We start from the raw sequence: 21,369 nt of genomic DNA on the forward strand, positions 1-21,369 counted from the left end.
TTGTGGTGTTGGGTTGCTTCAAATCTGGCTACAGCTGGAATTTCAGGGTTTCAGTCCATAGAGGAAGACTACGGCTTGAAGCACAGATGGGAAAACGGGGCTTGATTAATTTCTTCTGGATTTAATTTTTGGGTGGGGGGAGAAGGAGGCTTGTGTTATCTAACACATGACCTCTTTTGATGCCATTTGCGAATTTAGCGGAGTCAGTGTTACCAGTGGCTCGGTTTTGTCTCTGCACTTCCAGTTGGCTGATAGCTGGAAACCCTCTTCAATTCTTCCTGGTTTCTAAACTGTCATTTGATTAAAATAGCTTTTTATTCCTGTTAATATTTTTTCTTCATATTTAGAGATAACAAATTTTTCCTCTTGACCTTTTTTTGGCAGGTTAAATATGGCAAGCTGTTTTGGTGGCCTTGTTTACCTTATGCTTTTCTGTACATTTTCTTCTAACTTTTCTGCACCTGCTTCTGTTATCCTTCCTTGGCCTTTTACTAAATGGTTTGTGGCATATTGAATGGTGTCTTAAAGTATGTAGGTGATTTTCATACAGAGAATTTTGAAGTTCCTATCTTTTCTGGAAATACATTGCTTAATAAATTGTAGAAGTACATTTGCAGCCTTCGTATTATTTTACTTTGTGTTACTTGGCAACTGTTAGACATGGGCTATTACCTTCCGTGGTCAGTCATAGTTCATAGGTTTCCACAGTACAGTGGAAATGCTTGGTAGTCTCAATGTTTGACCTTATCTGGTAATTCTGTTGAATTTTACTCAGTTTCTAATATTAATGGCTTGATGAAAATCTGTGAAATCGCAGTAGTAAAGTCAACACAGTGGTTACTGGTGGCTAAACACTGTTTCGGTGCAGGTCTTTGACTTTGGCTCTACAAAGCAAGCGGTCCTGTTGTAAACAATTTCATTAACTCCATGCCTCAGTCCTATGCTAAATTAGGCCTTGGGTCCTGAGTGTGATATCTTCCTGTACACTTTCTGAACCTTAACTCTTCTCTTGATCTTAAGGGAAGCTTCAACTGATTAATTCAATTTAATTGCTCTGAATTGGCATTAAAAATTTTCTTACAATTCCTATATATCTGTAGCTGTGAGGTCTGAAATTGATTTTGGCATATTTACCCAGGCTTCCATGTTTTATTTCACTGTTTGTATTACTTTTCTAAAAGTTTACTTTTACCTTTTTTTGGTTTTGCCTTTTTTTTTTTTTTAATAGGATGAATGTTACCAAGTGAGACAAATATTTGCTCAGAAACTTCACAAAGGCCTTTCTAGACTACGGCTGCCACTAGAATATATGGCTATTTGTGCACTGTGTGCAAAAGATCCCGTGAAAGAGAGAAGAGCTCATGCTAGGCAGTGCCTTGTGAAGAACATAAATGTCAGAAGGGAATATCTGAAGCAACATGCAGCAGTTAGTGGTAAGAGAATAGAAGTCGCTTTTTGGTACAAGTGCTATAGTTCAAATGTAAATGTGAGTAGACACTGAAAATATTGATCGTTTTCTGGTTTTATACATAGAATGGCTGTAAATTTCACTTAGAAGTATCTAATGAAAACTGAAAATAGAGTCCAGATTTTCTTTAGAGTTTTTTAATAGGTATTTCTGAGATCTTTCAATTTCGTTAAAAGCTGTGCAAATGCTTATACCTAAGTATATTGGAAGTGAAGTAGTTTTTCAAGGCAGTTATGTGTACTGTTTGAACTTAATGGTTAATTAATCATTGTCACTTCACATACAACATAATTTTACTTCAGTAATTAATAATATGCAACCTTAATGACATAAATGCTGTACTAAATTGTCTGTCTTTCCACTGCTATATTGAGTATAGCTTCTTATGTTATGCTGGCAAAGGGCTATATTTGTAGGCACTTCAGGATGAGTTTATGTAATTCTTTTTTCCCAGTGCCAGCAGTTGCATTGTGGGAATGCTGTGTAAGTTGTTATGGACTAATGTTAGCTATTTTTCTTTTATAAAATCAGTCCTTTTCCCTTTTGACATACTCAAAGCTACTCACATGCAGTATGACAATACTGGTATATGGTTATAGGAAAAAGTAGACCTTCATGAAGAGCTATGGGCATTTTGAATAAGAGTTTTTGAAAGTTTTATTTCTTTGAAAGATTACTGATCATTTGGCCTTTTGTAAATGAAGCGGATTTTTTGATCTTGTCTTAGGATAGACCAGACCTGTTTTTTGAATCTGATCTCACAGATGCTGTCAGATAACCGATTTCCTTCTACATTTATGAATCACAGACTTTATATTAGCCATGTCAGTCTGTGTGAGCCTTAGTCCCCTTAGATTTTGATCAGAGAATAAGTCTGCAGAGAAATCATTTTGTGTATTGTTAATTAGACTTAAAGCAAAAACATAGGTGCTTTTTCACCCTCCTCAATAACATGTAAAAAAGAAAAATCCATTGAGCAAATGCCTCTAAGTCATCCTAAGACTATTCCTCTTGAAAGTTGAAAACTCTTTTAGTTATGTGGGAGGAAAATATAAGAATTCTCATATGATTAAAAGTAATTGCTGATTTCCTAACTATATAAAGATAGATGCTGCAAAGTTACTATCAAAAATCTGTAGAAGAAATGAAGAGGAGCCTAGATGTGTGTGATTCTCTTTATCCAATAGGACTTCAAAGTGTGCCTGATGATTTTTTTTCTTGCTGAAAGACTTACCCTGAGTGATGCCATTGATTTGATATGTACTATAATCTGTGAGGAGTCTGGATTAAATATAGATTGCAGGATTTTTTGAGGATTACAATGTTATGTTAACTTTGTGACATTCAGGTTTACCAGTCTGAACTTTTAACAAATAAAATGTCTTGAACTGTTTGCATCTTAAAAAAATAATTATTGCAGTAGTACAGCTGAAGCTCAGTTCTGGTAAGATCATACTATTTAAATGCGTATGTATCTCCTCCTGTGTCATTCTCCCTACTGGCCATGCAGTAACTCAGGGTAGTAATGACGATATTACCTCCTCTGAAAAGCTTCCACAAAAAACTAGAGCTGAGAATCTGCATCTCTGATTAATGCATCTATTTTTCTGAATCTATAAATGTATGATTTTGTGATATGTTTGTTCTTGAAAACTTTGTACAGGTGAGGAGGATATCTTTCAGGTATTTGGGGGGATTTCAGCATTTGTTGAAAAGATGGTAAACTTCTGTATACCTTACCTTAAGGAAAACTTCCTAAGGACTGATACCAGACAGTAAAATGCCTCTTTCCTTCACACTGACCTTTTACAGGCTGTCAGGAATTACTTTCAGGCCTCTCAAATTCTCTAAATGCTATTCAGAGTGGAAGCCACTCAAGAGGAGACTTATTTTGATTATGTATCTGTTACTAGTTTCATCTGGGTAGAGACTTGTGTCTTGCATAGTAATCATTGTTTTCTAAGGGCAGGCTTTTACTTGCAAGTAAGTGGAAAAATTACAAGGGTAAAGATTAATTTTTTTAACAAGTTTATTTCTTAAATGCTCATAAAGGCCTGTCATGAGGGGGTTTTGGCACATTCTAGTTTCAAGTGCTGGTAGTTCATGTCTGTAAAGCCACCCCACCTTTCAGGTTGTGTCTGTCTGCATTAGAGATGAGGAAAGAATGTAAATACTATTTTTTGTCATGACAGGGGTTAAATATAATACATGTCAATATTTGTCCTTTTCCTGTTTTGTCTGGATCTGGTTCGCTTTGTTTTCCAGACCCAGTTGGAATTATTACTATAGTTATATTAGAAACTGTACAAGGCAGAAAGTTAGTGAAACACTGAGTTCATGAGTTCTTGATGAGCATTCTATTGAAGTTGCTAATTAATACAAATAATAGCGGGTTGGTTTGCCTGGGACATGTCTAAGGCAAGCCAATCTTGCTAGCGTTCTAAAATCATTGTTATGTTCTCTTTCTTCCCTGCCACATCTTTTTTTTTTTTTTTTTTTTTTTTTTTAATTTAGTTAAGCAAACAGATGCTGGATAAAAATGTCAGTGTTCTAATGTATTTGAAAATAGTTTTCAAATATTATTATATATAATGATTTACAGATATTTGGACTTCTTATTCATAACCTAATATGGGTTAAAAGCTTACTGAAAGAAGATTTTACAGACTTGGTTGTGTCTTTCATGACCACTCACTAGCTCAAAAATGTGATTTTTTTCAAAAACAGAGACAGGAATTTCCCTCCTTCCTTCACATATACATTCAAGTGTTTATCCATAGGCATGTTAATACCGTGAATTTGCATTTGCCACAAGCACTCAAGATCAGATGCTTGTACTATAGTAACACATACAGAACACTAGCATGCCTTCCTTGCCTATCGTCCTGCCTGTTGCACAGGGTACAGGTTTAATAACTTAGGTGTGCTGTGCATCCTCCAGTTCCTCTTAGTCATTAGGCTAAAGAAAACAGCCTGGATGTTGTCTGCAAAACACTTTTTGACTTTTGGTATACAACGTGTCTTTTTGTTGTCCTTGCCCTGTGCGATATGACCTTTTTTATTCTGATTTTCGTCATCAAACTTTGAGGTGCTGAAGTTCACTCTGCATGGTGTTGGTTAGCTCAGGAATTTATTTATTACCTTATGGAATGTGTATTTTGTGATCATAACTCTGAGAGGGCCTTTGGCAACAATCCCTACTTTGTGAATCCTTGAGGAAAATAGGCCATATGACTGTCGTGATGTAGGAAAGACTTTGTCCTGCAGTCCTTGCTTAGGACAACTTACAAGTCTTGGAGGATGCTAGAAAAAGTTTTGAATGCTTTGAATGTCATAGTTCAGTTGTGCTGCTCTGTTCAAGTGGGACTGAGCCTTTCAAACTCAGTCCACTACTACTTTGTTATAGCTTTTATGTTACCTCCTATCCCTTCTTTAAATGGGTAAGGTAAACAGGTGGGTTTGGGGAACATTGTGGCAATTTGACTGCAAAGCCCCTGAAAAGGGCATTTCTTTCTGTTCTGTTGACAGCAAGGCTGCACACTGCAATGTCCAAAGAAAGAATAGTAGCTTATCCTGCAATTGTGCTGGTCTCACGTCTTGCAGTTAACATGGATTTTGTGATCTAGCCTCACTTCTGTTTTTCAAAGTCTTTCAGAATACAGGCTTTGAACTGAGGAAAGGATTGGGAGTAGGGAGTGACTGTAGCTGTATTCTCAAGGTAGCTAGAAAATGCGCAGCCCTGAGTAAGAGATACTTAAAATCTTAATTTTTGCATGCATGAAACATCTGCACATCAACCATGAGATGTAACATCATAAAGAAATGATAGGCCCACATGTGCCTGTACTTTATCTTAATGTATGCTGACCTTAAATTTTGCTCTTTCCTCTGTAGTAGAAAAACATATTTCTTGGTATATAGCCTTTTGATGCATCTTTCTTCTGCTTTTCAGAGAAACTGTTGTCACTTCTACCAGAGTATGTTGTTCCTTATACTATCCATCTTCTAGCTCATGACCCAGATTATGTCAAAGTCCAGGACATTGAACAACTCAAGGACATTAAAGAGTAAGACTACTTTTAATAGTGTTATTTCTAGCGTTAAAACAATCTAACTTTATTCTAAGTGAAATTTTAATTCATTGTGGTACCCTGATAAACTGTCCAGTGCACATAACGATGGCAGTTATTTGTATAAAATGTTGTGAGAAATAGTATATGTGCTTTTTTAGTGCCCTCTGTTATCTTACAGAGGAACCTTCACCTTCTGCTCATCCTACCTTAATTTCTTTTTTTCTAAAGAATTTGTTTCCCAGAGTTAGACCGGTTCAAATCCATAATACTAGTAAAACCTAGCATAAACCACTTTCTCACATGTGCTTTTTAAAAGAATTTCTTTTGCATTTTTATTCATGAGGAGTACTGCATTTCTCCTTTAGGTGCCTGTGGTTCATACTGGAAATATTGATGGCTAAAAATGAAAACAACAGTCATGCGTTTATCAGAAAAATGGTAGAAAATATCAAACAGACTAAGGATGCTCAAGGACCAGACGATCCAAAAATGAATGAAGTAGGTGATACTTTTTGATTGGAAACTGCATTTCATTCTGGCCTGCTTCTGGAAATGAGTTGCTTTTTTGTTTACAAACCAACTTTAAAATGTCTTTCAATAGAATTGTATGTGGGAGATGATACTCTATATACTGTAATGATTATATTTATTGTAGTTTAGATGAGTTATTTTCCTGTGCTTCAGTAGATCTTGCACATTTGCAGGGGAGTTGTAATAGTTTGCAGTCCTTTTGTTTCTGTCTCAGTAAGATTATTAAATGCTGACTTTAAATATATATAAACTGTAATTTTTTACTGTTTAACTCATCCACTACAATGCTTTGTAATATTTGATTTTAAAAGTGCAAGAGTAAGCTTAGTATAGGAGGAAAAAATACATGCATTAGATGTCTCCAATGTGTATCGTGTAGTGAATGTATCAAACCCTGATCTTGTTTTTGAGGTTTTTGCATCATTGTCACTTTTCTGCTTTTCCCACAGAGATGAGAAATTTTTTTTTTTTTTAGCTTTGTCTCTAAAACCATGGCATACACTATTATTAAGTGTAGAAAGATCATGAAAGCTAGCTCTCTTCAACTGCTGGGCCTGCAGTGCTTTTGTCTTTTGCTCCTGTATTTTAGTACCCTGGGATATACTGTTTAAGATGCAGGCTAAAGTTAAATGTTTAAGATGATTGCTTTTAAACTGTGAGTTCTTGTAGTTCTGTGCTCAGAAGATACTGTCTTTTGTCAAGATTTGCAATGAACTTCTAAAGTGTTATTTGTTTGGTTTTTTAAATTTTATTATTTACAGAAACTATACACAGTCTGTGATGTAGCAATGAATATCATTATGTCAAAGAGTACAACATACAGTTTGGAATCCCCTAAAGACCCTGTACTTCCAGCCAGATATTTTACTCAACCTGACAAGGTATACTTTGGCATTTGATTTTTCTTGATATAAGTCTGTTTAAATCTTTGTTAGTTGTAATTCAGGGTTGGTTTTGGGTTTTGGTTTTTTTTGGTTTGTTTTTTTTTTCCAATAGTTCTTGTAACTTCAGACTTCTCCCTATTATAATGTAGTTGAAAATGTGTGTACATATATGTTTTCAGAAATATTTATATATGCATACAGACACAGATTTCTCCTGCCCCCTGAGTTATTGCTGTTGAAGTTTAAAATTTCAAAAGCATAAATGATGTAAAGAAAATTTTTCAGTACTACATCCAAAATGTATGTATCTTGTTCATTGATTATTGCTGTGATTTTTTTTTTTTATTCACACACCCCTCCCTCCCAACCCCTTCCTCCTTTCTTTACAGAATTTCAGCAACACCAAAAATTATCTTCCTCCGGAAATGAAGTCTTTTTTCACTCCTGGAAAGGTATGTATGGTGTAGAGGTTTTAGGGGTTTTGGTGTTGTGTTTGCAAATTTGGCTTGGTTTTTGTTGTTGTTTGTTTGTTTGTTTGTTTTAAAGAAAACTTAGTAAATGAAACACTTCAATTTTAAGAAAATAGATTGTTTCTGCCCAAAGGGTTTATATACCAAAGGTAGGTAAACAGTTAGAAAGAGAGAGAGATGGGTAGAAGGGAAAAACTGCTACTGTCTATGCTGTGTTGTGGTAATAGTAGGCAAAGCCTGTTGTCTTTAAAAAGAGGGGCCAAAAAAACCCACCCTGTAATACCTCACAAGTTTGCAAAATGGTTAACCTTTTTTCTGCAGAAGACTAGAATACTGCATATGAAGTGACAGCTATGGAAAACTCTAATATAAATGATTTTTAAAATCACATAAATTAATCTTTGGCAAAGGTGAATACCATTTTACAGTACCTTACAAGGTAACTGTCTGTTCTATGGTTATATTAATTTGTTCTTTATAAGCATGCATTGTCTTGAATGGCAATATTTGTTCTTCACTGAAACTAAGCCCAGGTACTCTTTAGAATAAAATTACAATCTAGTAAAGGAAAAGACAAATTGTGGTTTTCATTTGGATTAACACGTCCTGTTCTAGATTACAGGAGAACATTCATTTGCTACCTTGCAAAAGAAATAAAAGCGGAGCATCTTCATTACCCTTAAGTTTGCTAATGAAGCATTAGCTGTGAGCTAGTAACTTACTAATAGAGGAGGAATGCAAGTTAGGAAAAAATGCAGATGTACAGGAGCATCTTTGATTAGAAGTTGAAAGCCAACATTTATTGGTTGGAATATATCATCACTGTATTGTGCATTTGAGTATTCGAACTTCATGGATTAGAGATTCACTTCTTACTGAAGACAAAAGTTTTTAAAGGAAGTTGTGTCTCGTAGAATTTTTGATCAACAGTCAGTATTAAGTTCTCCATGAACTTCTCCAACATGAGTCCTTCCCACGGGCTGCAGTTCTTCATGAACTGCTCCAGCGTGGGTCCCTTCCACGGGCTGCAGTCCTTCAGGCACAGCCTGCTCCAGCGCGGGCTTTCCCGTGGAGTCCCGGCCACCTTCGGGGGCATCCCCCTGCTCCGGCGTGGGCTCCTCTCTCCCCAGGCTGCAGGTGGGCATCTGCTCCCCCGCTCCCCTCTGTGGGCTGGGGGGGGGACAGCCTGCCGTCTTGTCTCACCACGGGCTGCGGGGGCATCCCCTCCTCCTTCACTGACCTTGGTATCTGCAGAGGGGTTCCTCTCACATCCCAATCCCCCTGCTCGCTGCAGGTTTCCCCTCTTAAATCTGCTCTCCCACAGGTGTTTCCACTGTCACTGATGGGCTCAGCCTGGGCCAGTGGCGGGTCCGACTTGAAGCTGGGGAAGCTTCCAGCAGCTTCTCACAGGAGCCACCCCTGCCGTCCCTCCCCCACTACCAAAACCCCACCACACAAACTCAAAACAGGTGTATTTGACCACCAAAAATTGTCAGTTCTTCCACCATCATGAGAGCAATGTGAAATGAGAGTTGGTCTAGGGTGTCTTATTTTGCGGAATGGAAGACTAGCTTGAGTGGATGTTAGTGGGGTTGATACAAGCAGGGAAGAGGACCTGAGGGCAGCAAGGCTTTGGATGTAGGTTCTGTGGTAAGGGAAGAGCTGTTAGTGCAGGCCCTGTTAGTCCCTCCTTGATAGGAGGTCCAGTCCGGTGTGAATTTGAACATCTCTCTGCTTTTGAGCTCTTTCTGTGTTTGCTTATTGATTAACATTAAGCTCTAAACTAATAGATGTAAATTCTTAAACTGGATTTTGTTCTCCAAGGTTTATTTTTGGAAAGGTTATGCTGTTTTTCTTGTACCCAGTGCAGAGTGAATCTTTGGTGCAAGTGTAAAATTTCCTCTGGCTATAAAAGTATAACCAGTACATCCATGGTGCATATCTCTGAAAAAGGAACACTCAAAGCTGCTATGATGTTGCATGTGATGATGATGCATGTTAAACTTCTTTTTAGCTGTCACTAACTTTAGACATAGATAGAACCTAGTATTGAAATAGAAGATGGATCATTCTAGATAATGAGAAATGTAGGGAATGGTCTTTAATTCAACATTCTTGTATGTGGGTGTTTGGCATAAAGGTGTATTCTCTTTAGGAGTAACTGAACGCTTTCAGCTCTCTCAAAAGTTAGTAAGAGTTGGAGGTATTTGGCATGTCTGAAAGATAATCCACTTAATAACCTGAAGCTCACCGGTGTCTGGAAATTCTGGCACCTATTAAAAGCCTAACATTTTTAAACCTGTGCATGAAGTATCAGAATCTTCTCCACAGTATTTGACTTTTTTTTTTTTTTTTTTTTTTTTTTTTTTTTTTAGATTCTCATTCATTCCCAGTTGAAATTAGTGTGGTTTGCCATTACAGCTAAGCCGGTTTAATGGCTTTTTTGCTGAAAGGGCTGTCCTACTGCTATTTCTGTTTTGCCAGTACAGATGCATATCTGATCCAAATGGTGAGCTGGTTCAGGCGGCTAGATCAGCAGAAAGCAAACTGCATAAAAAGTGCTGAAGTGGCTTACTGTAAGGTCAGGTGAGCACCCAGTACTACCAGTGAGAAGAGGACAGACTATAGGGGTAGAGAGAAGAATACTGGTTTTCATGGCAGCTAGCTCTTTGATTACACCTTAGTCAGCTTCCTTCTGGTGTTCTTTGTAACTTTCATATGAAAATGTTTATTGCTTTGTGTTAAAATTAAGATGTTGATTACAGAAAGTGACATCTGTGAATTTTTTAAGCATAGTACATGTACATGTTAACAATATCTAAATGTGTAGCTTAAAATAAAGGAAATATATTTTTGGTTTCAGCCCAAAGCAGCCAATGTTCTTGGAGCAGTTAATAAGCCTCTTTCGTCAGCAGGCAAGCAGTCTCAATCCAAATCTTCTCGAATGGAAACTGTAAGCAATGCCAGCAGCAGTTCAAATCCAAGCTCTCCAGGAAGGATCAAAGGGAGGTTGGTAGACAACAAAGGAGCTTTGATATTTCAAGTCTTTGTAATGGAAACTTTGAATATTTCTATAATGTTTTCTAAGTGAGAAACAGAATTTTATTATCTTATTTTGAAGTAAAGTTATAGTACCACATTGGTGTAACTGAAACCATGAATTTGGCTTTCTAACCCCGGAAATAAATTTACTTAAAAAAAAACCAAAACAAACAAACAAACAAAAAAAACCAAAAACCAGAATCAAATCACATCCAGAGTTGGCTATAGGAGGGAAGGAGAGCCTTATATGTGGTGGGTGGGGTTTATATAGATATATAAATGTAGTTATATATAGTTTTTTATATATATATATAACCCCTCCATGTATATACGTATGTACACACGTGTGTATGTATAGGGGTGTGTGTACATACATACATCTGCAGTTCCTAGGAACCTTGTGGCCTGCTGTAATGTTAACAACACATCATAGACAGGGAGGGCTGGTAGGCCATTGTGGTTATCTCACATGACTTCCTCCTCTATAAATTTGTCCTGCAGTTCAGACTTTGCAGATAAACTTTTTTGGATTTTAGATTCCTTCTATGATAGAGAGGGGAATGTACTGTAATGCTACATAAATCTTCTTCTAGTTATGTGTCTTTAAAAATTATAGCTTATTTTGTTTCAATTTTTTAGGTTATTCACCAGTTACTGTATCTTTTTATGTTCGTTTTTTAACTGAAAGTCACATTATCATTAATTTTTTTCACAGACATTTAGAGATTGCGTAGCACCCACTATTCATATTTTCTCATATTACTTCAAGACTCTGAGGAAATGTTATGTTTGGAAATAAGACTTCTTATTTGGTATTTCTGTGACTATTTAATATACAATATTAATTTTAAACGTAGTGCAGTGTTTTACAAGAAATACTTCTCAATTCCATTGAAAGTCCACAGGAAGGCTTATTTCTTACAAGTCATGCAGGTTCACATGCTGAAATACATTATTGACCAAAGACAGGTTGGAATCCAGATTCTTCTCTATATCCAGTGAAATGAATCTGAGACCAATACTGTTCTACATCTAATTCATTTAAAAAAATGCTGCACTCACAGCCTAACATATTCTGTCATCTTCATGATCTCCCCAGTTCGCCCGAGTTAAACTGATTAGTGTTTTGAGTGGAGATACCAAAGAAGAAAGTCCTTTAGAAGTGATGGTTATGATTCAGTATGCATGGTATTTCCCATTCAGTCTGACTGAATATACAGAGGCAAGCTCACATCTGTTAAGACTATGTGTAAAAACTGAGCTTCTGATTATGTCACTGTTACTACGGATTTTATACTTGTAGGAGTGAGAACGTCTTTCTCAGTCTATGCAGTGCCTGCTTTTCATTTCAGCACATAGCATATTTCTTTTCATTAAAAAAAACTGCACTGTTGTTTAAAAATATTGCTTCTCTGTACCCCAGGGCAGATGAAACAAAATTACTTGTGTATTGGCTTTTGTATATTAGCTTCTATCTTTGGGTCTCAGTGTTTTACTTATGCAAGTGGTATTATTGTCCACATTTACATATGTAGAAACTGAAATAAAAATGAAATTGCTGCCCTAAATAACAACAGAAAGCTTGAGGGATGAACTGGTCTCTGAAATCTAAATCTGCTGTTTTATTGCCTAAACCTCACAATAGGAAAGTGTGCGTGCTTTGGCTGGTCTTTCTGTGGGGATCTTTGGTCTATGGAAGTGTATGCAAATGTATACAAATGCACAGATCCCTTGAAACTCAGTAAGGCTCTTCTGTTTCAAAAAGCTGCTTATCTTCCCCAGTGAAAAAAGAAAATTCAGCTTGGCTTAATGATTGACACCTTTGTCCTGAGACTTAGATGTTCTGGCTTGTAATATGTGGTGGCTATAGTAGCCAGAGTGAAAGGTTCTTTCTGCCAGATTGTTCATGGTTTAGGAATAGACTTCTTCTGAAGATTGTTGTTCTTAATATAGATTTTTTTTTTTATGATTGTACATTGTATTATAATAACGAGGAGAATAAATGTTTATTCATTCTAGGCTTGACAGTACTGAAATGGACCACAGTGAAAATGAAGAATTCACACTGGCTTCGCCCTTACCAGGGAAGAAAACTGACAAAAGGGACGACTCTGATCTTGTAAGGGTGAGCTGTTTGGTTGCATTGCAGATGTTTCATTTTAAGTCACCAGGACTTTAAAATAAAAATTAATGTGGTTGTACCACATTAATGGTGGTACCACATTTCTTGATATCATTCAAGAAAATATGCTGAAACGTGAAACTGAGTCAATGTTGTAAACTACTGGAAATGTTTTTAGAGTTGGATATGAAAGTACAATGAAAAAAAGGTTCAGTTTGTCTGGTTTTCACGTGTACATTATATTACCTTTGCATCCTTCTGACAGCTGCCGTAAGCTTTCAGGATTACCAGTTATGATTTGTAGGATATTGGTAATATTGACAGGGGTAGATACTGCTAGAGCTAGGTTGACGAGAATTAATCCGTGATTTGTCTCATTCTTAGGATTTGTTGATGAAGTGTTGGGACATTGTTCAAGTTGATAGCTTCCTTGCAATTCTGTTCCCCAATATACGGTAGAGATTTTTTTGTATGTGTTCTTGATGTTTACTTGAAATACAGCTTTGGAAGAATTAATTGGATTAGTTTGATAACTATACTGGAGTTTTGGAGGAGCGGTTTAACATGTCTGAAATTTCAGATTGCCTTCTGAGGTTGTAAAAGTCTGTATCATACATGGTGTCTTGCTTGTAGCTAGCAAAGTGATAATACCTCATTACAGTGTTGATAGATTATAATTCTTGCCTTTTTTTGTACTGTCCCATCACTGGTGCTAAGGCATGTTCTCCTTTTCCAGCCAGATGTGTTTTCCTTTCAACAGCTGTAAGGAATAGCAACTGTTTGTTCTCTGGTTATCTAGAATACCAAGAGGACATCATGATTTGACATTGGATTTAGAAGCGCAAGGAAGAGTTATCTGAATAGCCATAGGGATTCTGTTTTCCTGCGTGCAACTTGTACTGCAGTGAAGGCAGGAAAATGGTTGGTTCTGAAAGCCAGCTATCACAAGTAGAATTTGCAGCATGATTTTAAAGCTGTCTGATTATGTGTAATGTGGTCTTCAACAGGCTTTTAGGGCAGAGTGAGCTAGCTAACTGATACTTACAGACAAATACAGTTCAGCAGGATGTAAAATAGTCTTAAAGATTAACAAGCATATTGCCTATGCTGTTAGACAAACAAACTGTTCTGTGAGAACAGTGAACACCAAGGGGTAGCAGAATGGTGTCATTGCTATGCTCTTTTACAGTGTCAGGATCATTCAGGAGAAATTACATGCATCTCAGAAGTTTTAGTGAATGACTGCTAACCAAGGCCTTTGAGAGTTGTAGGCCTTTGAAAGTGGTAGCCTTGTCCTTACTGATTCTTACTGATGGATTTATGTATTTCTGTAGATCAGTAATGCTAAAGATTCCTAATGAGGATATAAAAAATTATTTGGACTCTCACTCGGATGTAGTGCTTTAATATGTTAATGAAATTATAAACAGGCTAAATATTGTCTCAAGCAGTATTTACACCTGTATCAGAATACAGAAAAATAAACCACCAAAGAAAAATTATAACTGTATTGTAATTCTAAGAGCAGTTCAAATAATAAGAATTTCACATACCACTAGTAAATTTCTGCTCTTTGTGCCTTAATAACAGTTAGCAGTCTGTAAATTTTGCAGTATTTGGGATATACATGAAAAAGTAATAATACAAACAAGATCAGATTTGTTACAATTGGATTTTCTAGAATGCATTAAGGATGTCCTATATCTGATGTCACTGCTGCTTTATTTCTTTTGACTGTCTCTGACACATCTTTATTCTCCCATTAAGTCAGTCTGTTGCATTTTTCTAGGTTGTTTGGGACATAAGCTACTGACTAGTAAAAATGTCCTGAATTTTTGCTTGTCTTGAAGTGTAAATAACCATCTTATACTGTGATACTGTGTGGGAAAAGCAAACTGGCTTATAAGAAAACCAGAAAAATCAGAAATCTCTTGTTTAAAAAACAAACAAAACAAAACAAACCCCACAAAACAACAACAACAAAACCCACAAACAAACAAACAAAAACCCCCACCACTTCTGATGCTTCCTGTATTGATGTGTTACCAGCTGTAAACCTGGAAAAGTCTGAGAGTCCAAGCAGCTGCTGGCTTGCAATTCATGTTTAGCAGCATTAGGTTGAATTGGTAACTGACAAAGCTAAGGGATAAAGCAAATACAGTTCAGTATTTTTAGTACTTTTGAGGGCATTTGTATTTCACTTTGAATATGTAAGCAAGCTGCTTAAAGTCATTGATTCAGATCTCATTTTTGGTTTTTTTGGAGCTGGGGAGCAGATTATAGCAAGCATTAACTGAGAAGCAGAATTTTAGTTGGGGAGCAGAAAGTCCATGTTTTGAAGATGTCACTATTCAGTATATTTGACCAGATTACATCACAGAGTAACACCTTGGTTCTAAGGTTGTGGGACACTTATTAACCTGAGTGTGAAACTCTACTTTGAAACTTGGCTACAACTACTTACCTTGTAAAAGCAGCTGCAATGACCGATGCGCAGAATCACTGCAAAAGCAAATAGAACAGGGAATAATGAGGATGTCACTGATCTAGATCAACAGTTTTGTTACTGAAGTTATGAACTGGCAGGAGATGTCATCATTGTTCAAACATTTTCCTTATTTTCTTCTAGTGTAATTCTTTGTCCTTCAATGTCTTCTACTTTTTTTCGTCATGCCCTTTCCAGCTTTTCTTTCTGCTTTTCTTGACCAGGGTTTATGGATAAAGTGGAGACATGTATTTGTAAGCTGACTTCTATCTTATGTCACAAGGGAGATGTGAAGGAAAAAAACCCCATTCAATCTGGTTTTAAGTAGCATAACTGTCGTTATGTAGATTAAATTGCGATGTGGCAAATTCTAATAAATGAATGTTTGTATGTGTTGAAATACAGTAAAGTTAGTTTGAATAAACATTGGTATGAAACTGTGATATACTGTAAGTATTTGGACTTTTGGACCATGAAATGGTCCAAAATGAAATAGTCGTGATTCCCATCAAATGGTAGGTGGGTAAATACCCATCACCCCACCAGGGGTAGGGGCTGGTTGAAGCGATCCTTCTGGCCCTAATAGCTGTTTATTGAAATCTTTGTACTGTTTGTGGCTCTTTACTGTGCACTTTACAGAACTAGAGCATGGAGAGGTGAAAGCATAGTTTCTGTTCTAAAAGCATATGATTCAGAAACAGTTCTACCTTTCTTGATATGCTAAAGGGAAGAGATGCCATCCAGAGGGGCCTTGGCAGGCTTGAGGAGCGGGCCCATGGGAACCTCATGAGGTTCAACAAGGCCAAGTGCAAGGTCCTGCACCTGGCTCAGGGCACTCCTCAGTATCAATACAGGCTGGGGGATGAAGGGGTTGGGAGCAGGACACTGGTGGATGAAAAATTGGACCTGAACCAGCAATGTGCGCTTGTAGCCCAGAAAGCCCATTGTATCCTGGGCTGCATCAAAAGAAGCATTACCAGCAGGTCAAGCAAGGTGGTTCTGCCCCCTCTACTCCGCTCTAGTGAGACCCTACCTGGAGTACTGCTTCCAGCTCTGGGGTCCCCATTACAAGACAGACATGGAGCTGTTCGAGCAGGTCCAGAAGAGGACCATGAAAATGGTCAGAGAGTTGGAATGCCTCTCCTATGAAGAAAGGCTGAGAGAGCTGGGGTTGTTCAGCCTGGAGGAGAGAAGGCTCTGGGGAGACCTTATTGTGGCCTTTCAATATATGAAGGGGGCTTATAAGAAAGACAGAGATAAGACTTTACCAGGGCCTGCAAGTGACAGGACAAGGGGCAATGGTTTTAAACTGAAAGAGGTTAGGTTTAGATTGGGCATAATGAAGAAATTTTTTACAGTGAGGATGGTAGGATACTGGCACAGGTTGCCCAGAGAAGTTGTGGATGTGCCATCATTGGAGGTGTGCAAGGCCAGGTTGGATGGGGCTTTGAGCAACCTGATCTAGTGGAAGATGTCCCTGCCCACAGCAGGGTGTTTGGAAGGAGATGATCTTTAGAGCTCTCTTCTGACTCAAACTATTTTATGATTCTTTTAAGGGTTGGGTGGGGTTTTTTGCTGCACAGAGCAAATGTTGAGTCTTAGTACAGCTCTGACAGCAGTGCTTTGGCAGCTACCACTAATTCCTGTGCTTCTTTCTACAATTATGAATTCCGGTTGCCCACTGTCTTCTGTATTAGTGCTTGGCCACTGCCAGCATGAGAGCCAGGCATAAGCACCCTGAAGCTCACAACAGAACTGAAGCCACAAGTTGACAATTCCCATCCTTTATATCTTTATATTTTTTTATTGGTAAAAATGCAGTTATGGATGTTCTAGCCAGTCGTGTTTGACACAGCTGAGGACACAAATGAGGAAGACCTTACACACTTCAGTGTTTTAACAGCTCACCTTTGAAATAATCTTTCTCTCTTCTCTGGCATTTTATATGTGTGTGTGTGTTTATACTTTTGTAAATGTAGTTGAAATGGATATGGTAGACAATCTTGGTAGACAGCTTGTGTAACTTGAAGACTCTGTCTTGCTGGGGAAAGTTTCTGTAGCTTTTGCGTAGGTGACGGTTTAATATGGCAGTTTAATTTTTTAATTTAAAGATGTAATCTTACCTTTTCAGTCAGAGATGGAGAAGCCTAGAGGAAGGAAGAAAGCAGCTGTCACAGATTCAGAAGAGAAACTAAGCATAGATGACCTGAATAAACTGGGTCAAGAGCAGAAACTTAGAGGTAGTCAACGGGGAAGGAAGAGACCTGCAGTTGTTTCAGAATCTGATGAAACACAATGGCAAGAGGAAAAACGGCTAAAAGAAGATGTAATAGAAAGTGAGGATGAACAGAACAGTCCACCAAAGAAAGGGAGAAGAGGACGCCCTCCCAAAGCAAATAATGGGGGACCACCAAAGGAAGAACCAGTAGCGAAGTCATCAAAAAGGAGCAAAAAAAAACAACCACCAGCAGCTGCAGCAGAAGAGGAGGAGGAGGAAGAAGAAAGGCAAACTGAAAACATTGAACAAAAACCAAAAGGCAGGCAAAATAGAACACCGAAAAGAACACAGCAGAGGTAAGTCCGTCGTCTTGTAAGCTGCATCTTTTTTATCCTTGGACATTAGTTATAATTTGATACTTTGCAATTTGGGTCTTCCTCAAAACAGAGCAGAACCATCTGAAACTAGTACAGTTGAATCAGCACAGTCTACGCCACAGAAAAGACGAGGAAGGCCATCAAAAACACCACCATCACAGCAAAAAAAAGTGTAAGTGGTGAATATTTTCTGAATTTGTGTTTAGTGAAAATTAAAAATATGCCTCTGTGCCCCCAAACAATCATTTGCTGAAAATATTTCAGAATACTTTAATTGACAGTTAAGAAAATAAATTGCCATTGTTATTTCTAAAATGTTTTTCCTAGCTGCTTCTCCTAGAGCATCTCAAACCAGAGCAAGAGGCTACGAGTAAGTTTAATGTGCTCAGGTAGCATATACGTAGCTTTGCTCTTCTAGGAGAAAAGTCAATAAAGCACATGAAGGCCTTGAAGATAGGGCTTTATTAGGACTTCAGGGAGCAAAAAGTGCTCCCATTTGTTTTGGATGGGGAGGAAGAATCAAATTGTTACTGTGGTGATACAGTATTGTGGAGAATTAAGTTTATTCTGATTCTCCTTAAATTAATGTTCACTTACGTTCTAATTTGTGGCTTTCTTATTATCCACTTGAATCATTTGCAAATGAATAAAATGTGCTACAATCTGTGAAGGATAGCAGCTCTTGAAAATTCTGAGGTGTATTAAGCTCCAAAATAAAGGTAAACTCTGTGGCTAGCTTCATTTTCTTGTGCCTACTGTAGGAAACTACAGGTATCTCTACCTTTTCTGTAAATGTATATGCAATATATGTAAAGCAGAGGTGTACAAGTGGACAGGACTTATTTGCCCACTGGTATCAAACTGCACCTCATGGAACAGATTTGTAAGATACTTTTCCAGAACCTGGTGATAAATTCCTTAGGGCGCTACTTACACACATCTTCAGTCTGGCATTTGGTATTACTCTGTTGTTTTTCTAGTTTCTGGGCTTAGCATCACGTTGATCTTTCTCTGGCAGTTTAATGTACCAATTTGGCTGTCCCTGGAGATCTTCTGTACCGGAGATCTTTGCCTGAACAAGCTTGTACCCTCCATTCAAATTCTAGTTTCACACCGGATCACATGTTCTGGCATTTTGCACACACAATATCCCGACCTTTGCAGTGTTCTGTTTCCCTACCTCACGTCAGACCTCTCCCGCTCCTTTACTCTGTAACCAGAAACACAGGTCCCAGCACTGTCTTGGTTACTACAGAAGTCACTGCTACATGTGCAGTGGAACAAGAGTTGGAAACTGCTAATGTAGAAGAGAAGACATACCGACAAGTTATTGTTGAGTGATGTGTTATGTGGCATTTGTCAAACATGCCCTTTAGTAAATACTTAAGTACCTTCTGATTCACTTCTCAGTGAACTCAGTCCGTTTCTTTACCCCATTTTAAATGGAAAGTAAACTGTATCAGTACATGTGATCAGTAACAGGCATAGCTCTTGCTCATGTGCATGTACATTGTTCCTGGCATGAGGAGCCCAAGTAAGATGTTTCAGGGTTCAGAGTTGTTGGTTCTATTATAGATTTGATCCAATAAAATACTGTATGTATTTTTTATTTTTTGTGATCAGACCATCCAAATTTTGACTGTCCTTTTTCCAAATCTGCAAGAAAAAGGTGAGACCACAGTAATTCCTCGGTCTTCAAAGTGCGTTGTAGTAAGACCTTTCTCCCTTTTCTACACACATAACTACAGCAGTTTTAACTGAAGGGAGTTGATAGACTGAGCAGCACTGTGTACCACAAGATAGAATATATTTAATCCAAATGCTTAAAGCTTTCTGGGCTCCTTGGGGATGGATTTGGCATAAGAATTTGGGATTTTACTTATAAGGTGATAGTGTATAACTTATTCCTGATAGCTAATTGGGTTACCAATTAGCATGCATGAACTGGCTTATTTTTGTAATGTGTGAAAAGGTGAACCTAGCTTGTCAATAATTCTTCTGTTTCCTTTTCAACTCTGTTGCTTCTGTCAGTCTTGGAAGGGTTGAGTTGGGCTAATTTGTATCGTTTCTCAAAGAATGTCATGTTGGTTGGTTGGTGCTGAAACCCCACTACGCTATAATTACTATATGTAATTCAGAGATGTTATTTTGTACAGATTCTAGAGTGGTTCTCAGGACTGAAAATTCGCACCACCTGTGTGGTTTGATGCTGCAGAGGACAGTTGTTTTAGATCTGTATGCCCCCACTGGGCACTGAAGTGTGTTTGTTGTCTGCTTGGAACAGAGTTTCTGGCTTAATTTTATCCAAAAAGTCACCTAGTTTGGGTGCACCAAGACTGCATTTGCAGTAAGTGGGATGATTCAGTGATTTGACCCTGAACTGTGCTAATGACCCAAACCAAAATGGTAAAGTGGGTGCAGCTGTGTAGTTTTGGATACATATCTAGGTGGCTTTTTCTTTTTAAGGCATGGGGGGACTAGTTCTCATTTTAAGCAAATGGGTGCTTTTTGCTTGTGGTTCAGCTCCCATGACTAACACAGACAATTTAAGGTATTGTTGACTGATTGTTCTTGATTATCCTGATTAAGGTATTGTTATCCTGATTATCCCTAGCTCTTAGCATGAGCTAGCTTGGAAGATTTGCATTTAGGTTCATTATAGTGTTAATTTCATAAATAGCAACATGGGTTCTCCTAGGTCTGTAAAAACATAGGTACAGTTATTCATATTTTGTTGTGTATAAACTCCTATAGAAATAGAGTACATCTATTCATGGAATTGAATAGAAGGAAAAAAAAAAAACCCAAAACCCAAGTATTCAGTCTGTGGCTGTTTGGCTTTTCCTGTTCAGTGGTTACTGTTGTGTCAGCCTTCTTTGGCCTGTATTCTGGCACTGAAGAGAAAAATCTGCCTTGTCTATAGTAGCAAAAATTGTCCAACTTTGTACTCCTAGCCATCTATTCTGGAAGAATCTGGTTTTCAAATGCTGTTGTCCAGCCTCCTAGTTCCACTTCTATTCTGTGTATGGATGAACTAGATAGGTATATAAGACAGAAGTATTATATAACATGAAATTTTAAGGCTGCTGTTCTCGTAAAGTAGAATGTTTGCTCTCATACGGTTTATACATGTGCAGTCCTATATACTGTGAAACTGATCTTTATTTTTCTTCTGATTGTAGCCGTGCGGGACGTTCCAAACAAGCAGCCAGTAAAGAGAATGAATCTAGTGAAGAGATGGATGTATTTCAGAGTAGTTCACCTGTCAGTGATGACATTCCCCAGGAAGAAGTAATGGAAGAGGAGGAAGTTTCCACAATCAATGTAAGAGAAATGCCTGAGATTTTCTTTGTGGTGTCCTCTGTGTATTGATGTTCAGAGAATGACTTCTCCTGTTCTTAGAACTTAACCTTCCTCCTTTAAAATGAATGAGGTGGTTGTCAACTGCCACTGTTATGTAGTGGTGGTGCACTGTAGTTTCCCAGAGAAGCTGCATTTCTTAGAAAACGTCAGTTTTTGTCAAGCATTGTAAATTTTCTGTTCTGTATAGCTTTGTTATCTGTCTGCCTGAGTTGTGTAGTACCTCGTGGAATTATTTTCCAGGTAACTCACGCCCATTCTTCTCAGCTAGATTATAATAGTGAATAATGTTTCTTTATACAAAACAGGAACACAGAACAAATAGTACTGGAAAATAAG

The 21,369-nt window shown here is 37.8% G+C and overlaps 1 protein-coding gene across 4 annotated transcripts in view; it reads left to right on the plus strand.

Moving 5' to 3' along the window:
• The window catches only part of PDS5B (PDS5 cohesin associated factor B), a 124,295-nt gene that overhangs the window by 99,384 nt on the left and 3,542 nt on the right, over positions 1 to 21,369 (plus strand). For 2 of the 4 annotated variants that reach the window (XM_052812212.1, XM_052812215.1), the window contains 10 exons: positions 1,229 to 1,433; positions 5,421 to 5,535; positions 5,907 to 6,039; positions 6,834 to 6,953; positions 7,346 to 7,408; positions 10,290 to 10,435; positions 12,488 to 12,593; positions 17,207 to 17,649; positions 17,741 to 17,842; positions 20,853 to 20,994. In XM_052812212.1, coding sequence (XP_052668172.1) covers positions 1,229 to 1,433; positions 5,421 to 5,535; positions 5,907 to 6,039; positions 6,834 to 6,953; positions 7,346 to 7,408; positions 10,290 to 10,435; positions 12,488 to 12,593; positions 17,207 to 17,649; positions 17,741 to 17,842; positions 20,853 to 20,994 — 1,575 coding nt within the window. The remainder of the gene's footprint in view (positions 1 to 1,228; positions 1,434 to 5,420; positions 5,536 to 5,906; positions 6,040 to 6,833; positions 6,954 to 7,345; positions 7,409 to 10,289; positions 10,436 to 12,487; positions 12,594 to 17,206; positions 17,650 to 17,740; positions 17,843 to 20,852; positions 20,995 to 21,369) is intronic. The other 2 variants (XM_052812213.1, XM_052812214.1) reach the window with 2 other exon arrangements.

This window comes from Harpia harpyja, chromosome 17, assembly GCF_026419915.1.
Source record: "Harpia harpyja isolate bHarHar1 chromosome 17, bHarHar1 primary haplotype, whole genome shotgun sequence".
Classification (NCBI taxonomy): Eukaryota; Metazoa; Chordata; class Aves; order Accipitriformes; family Accipitridae; genus Harpia; species Harpia harpyja.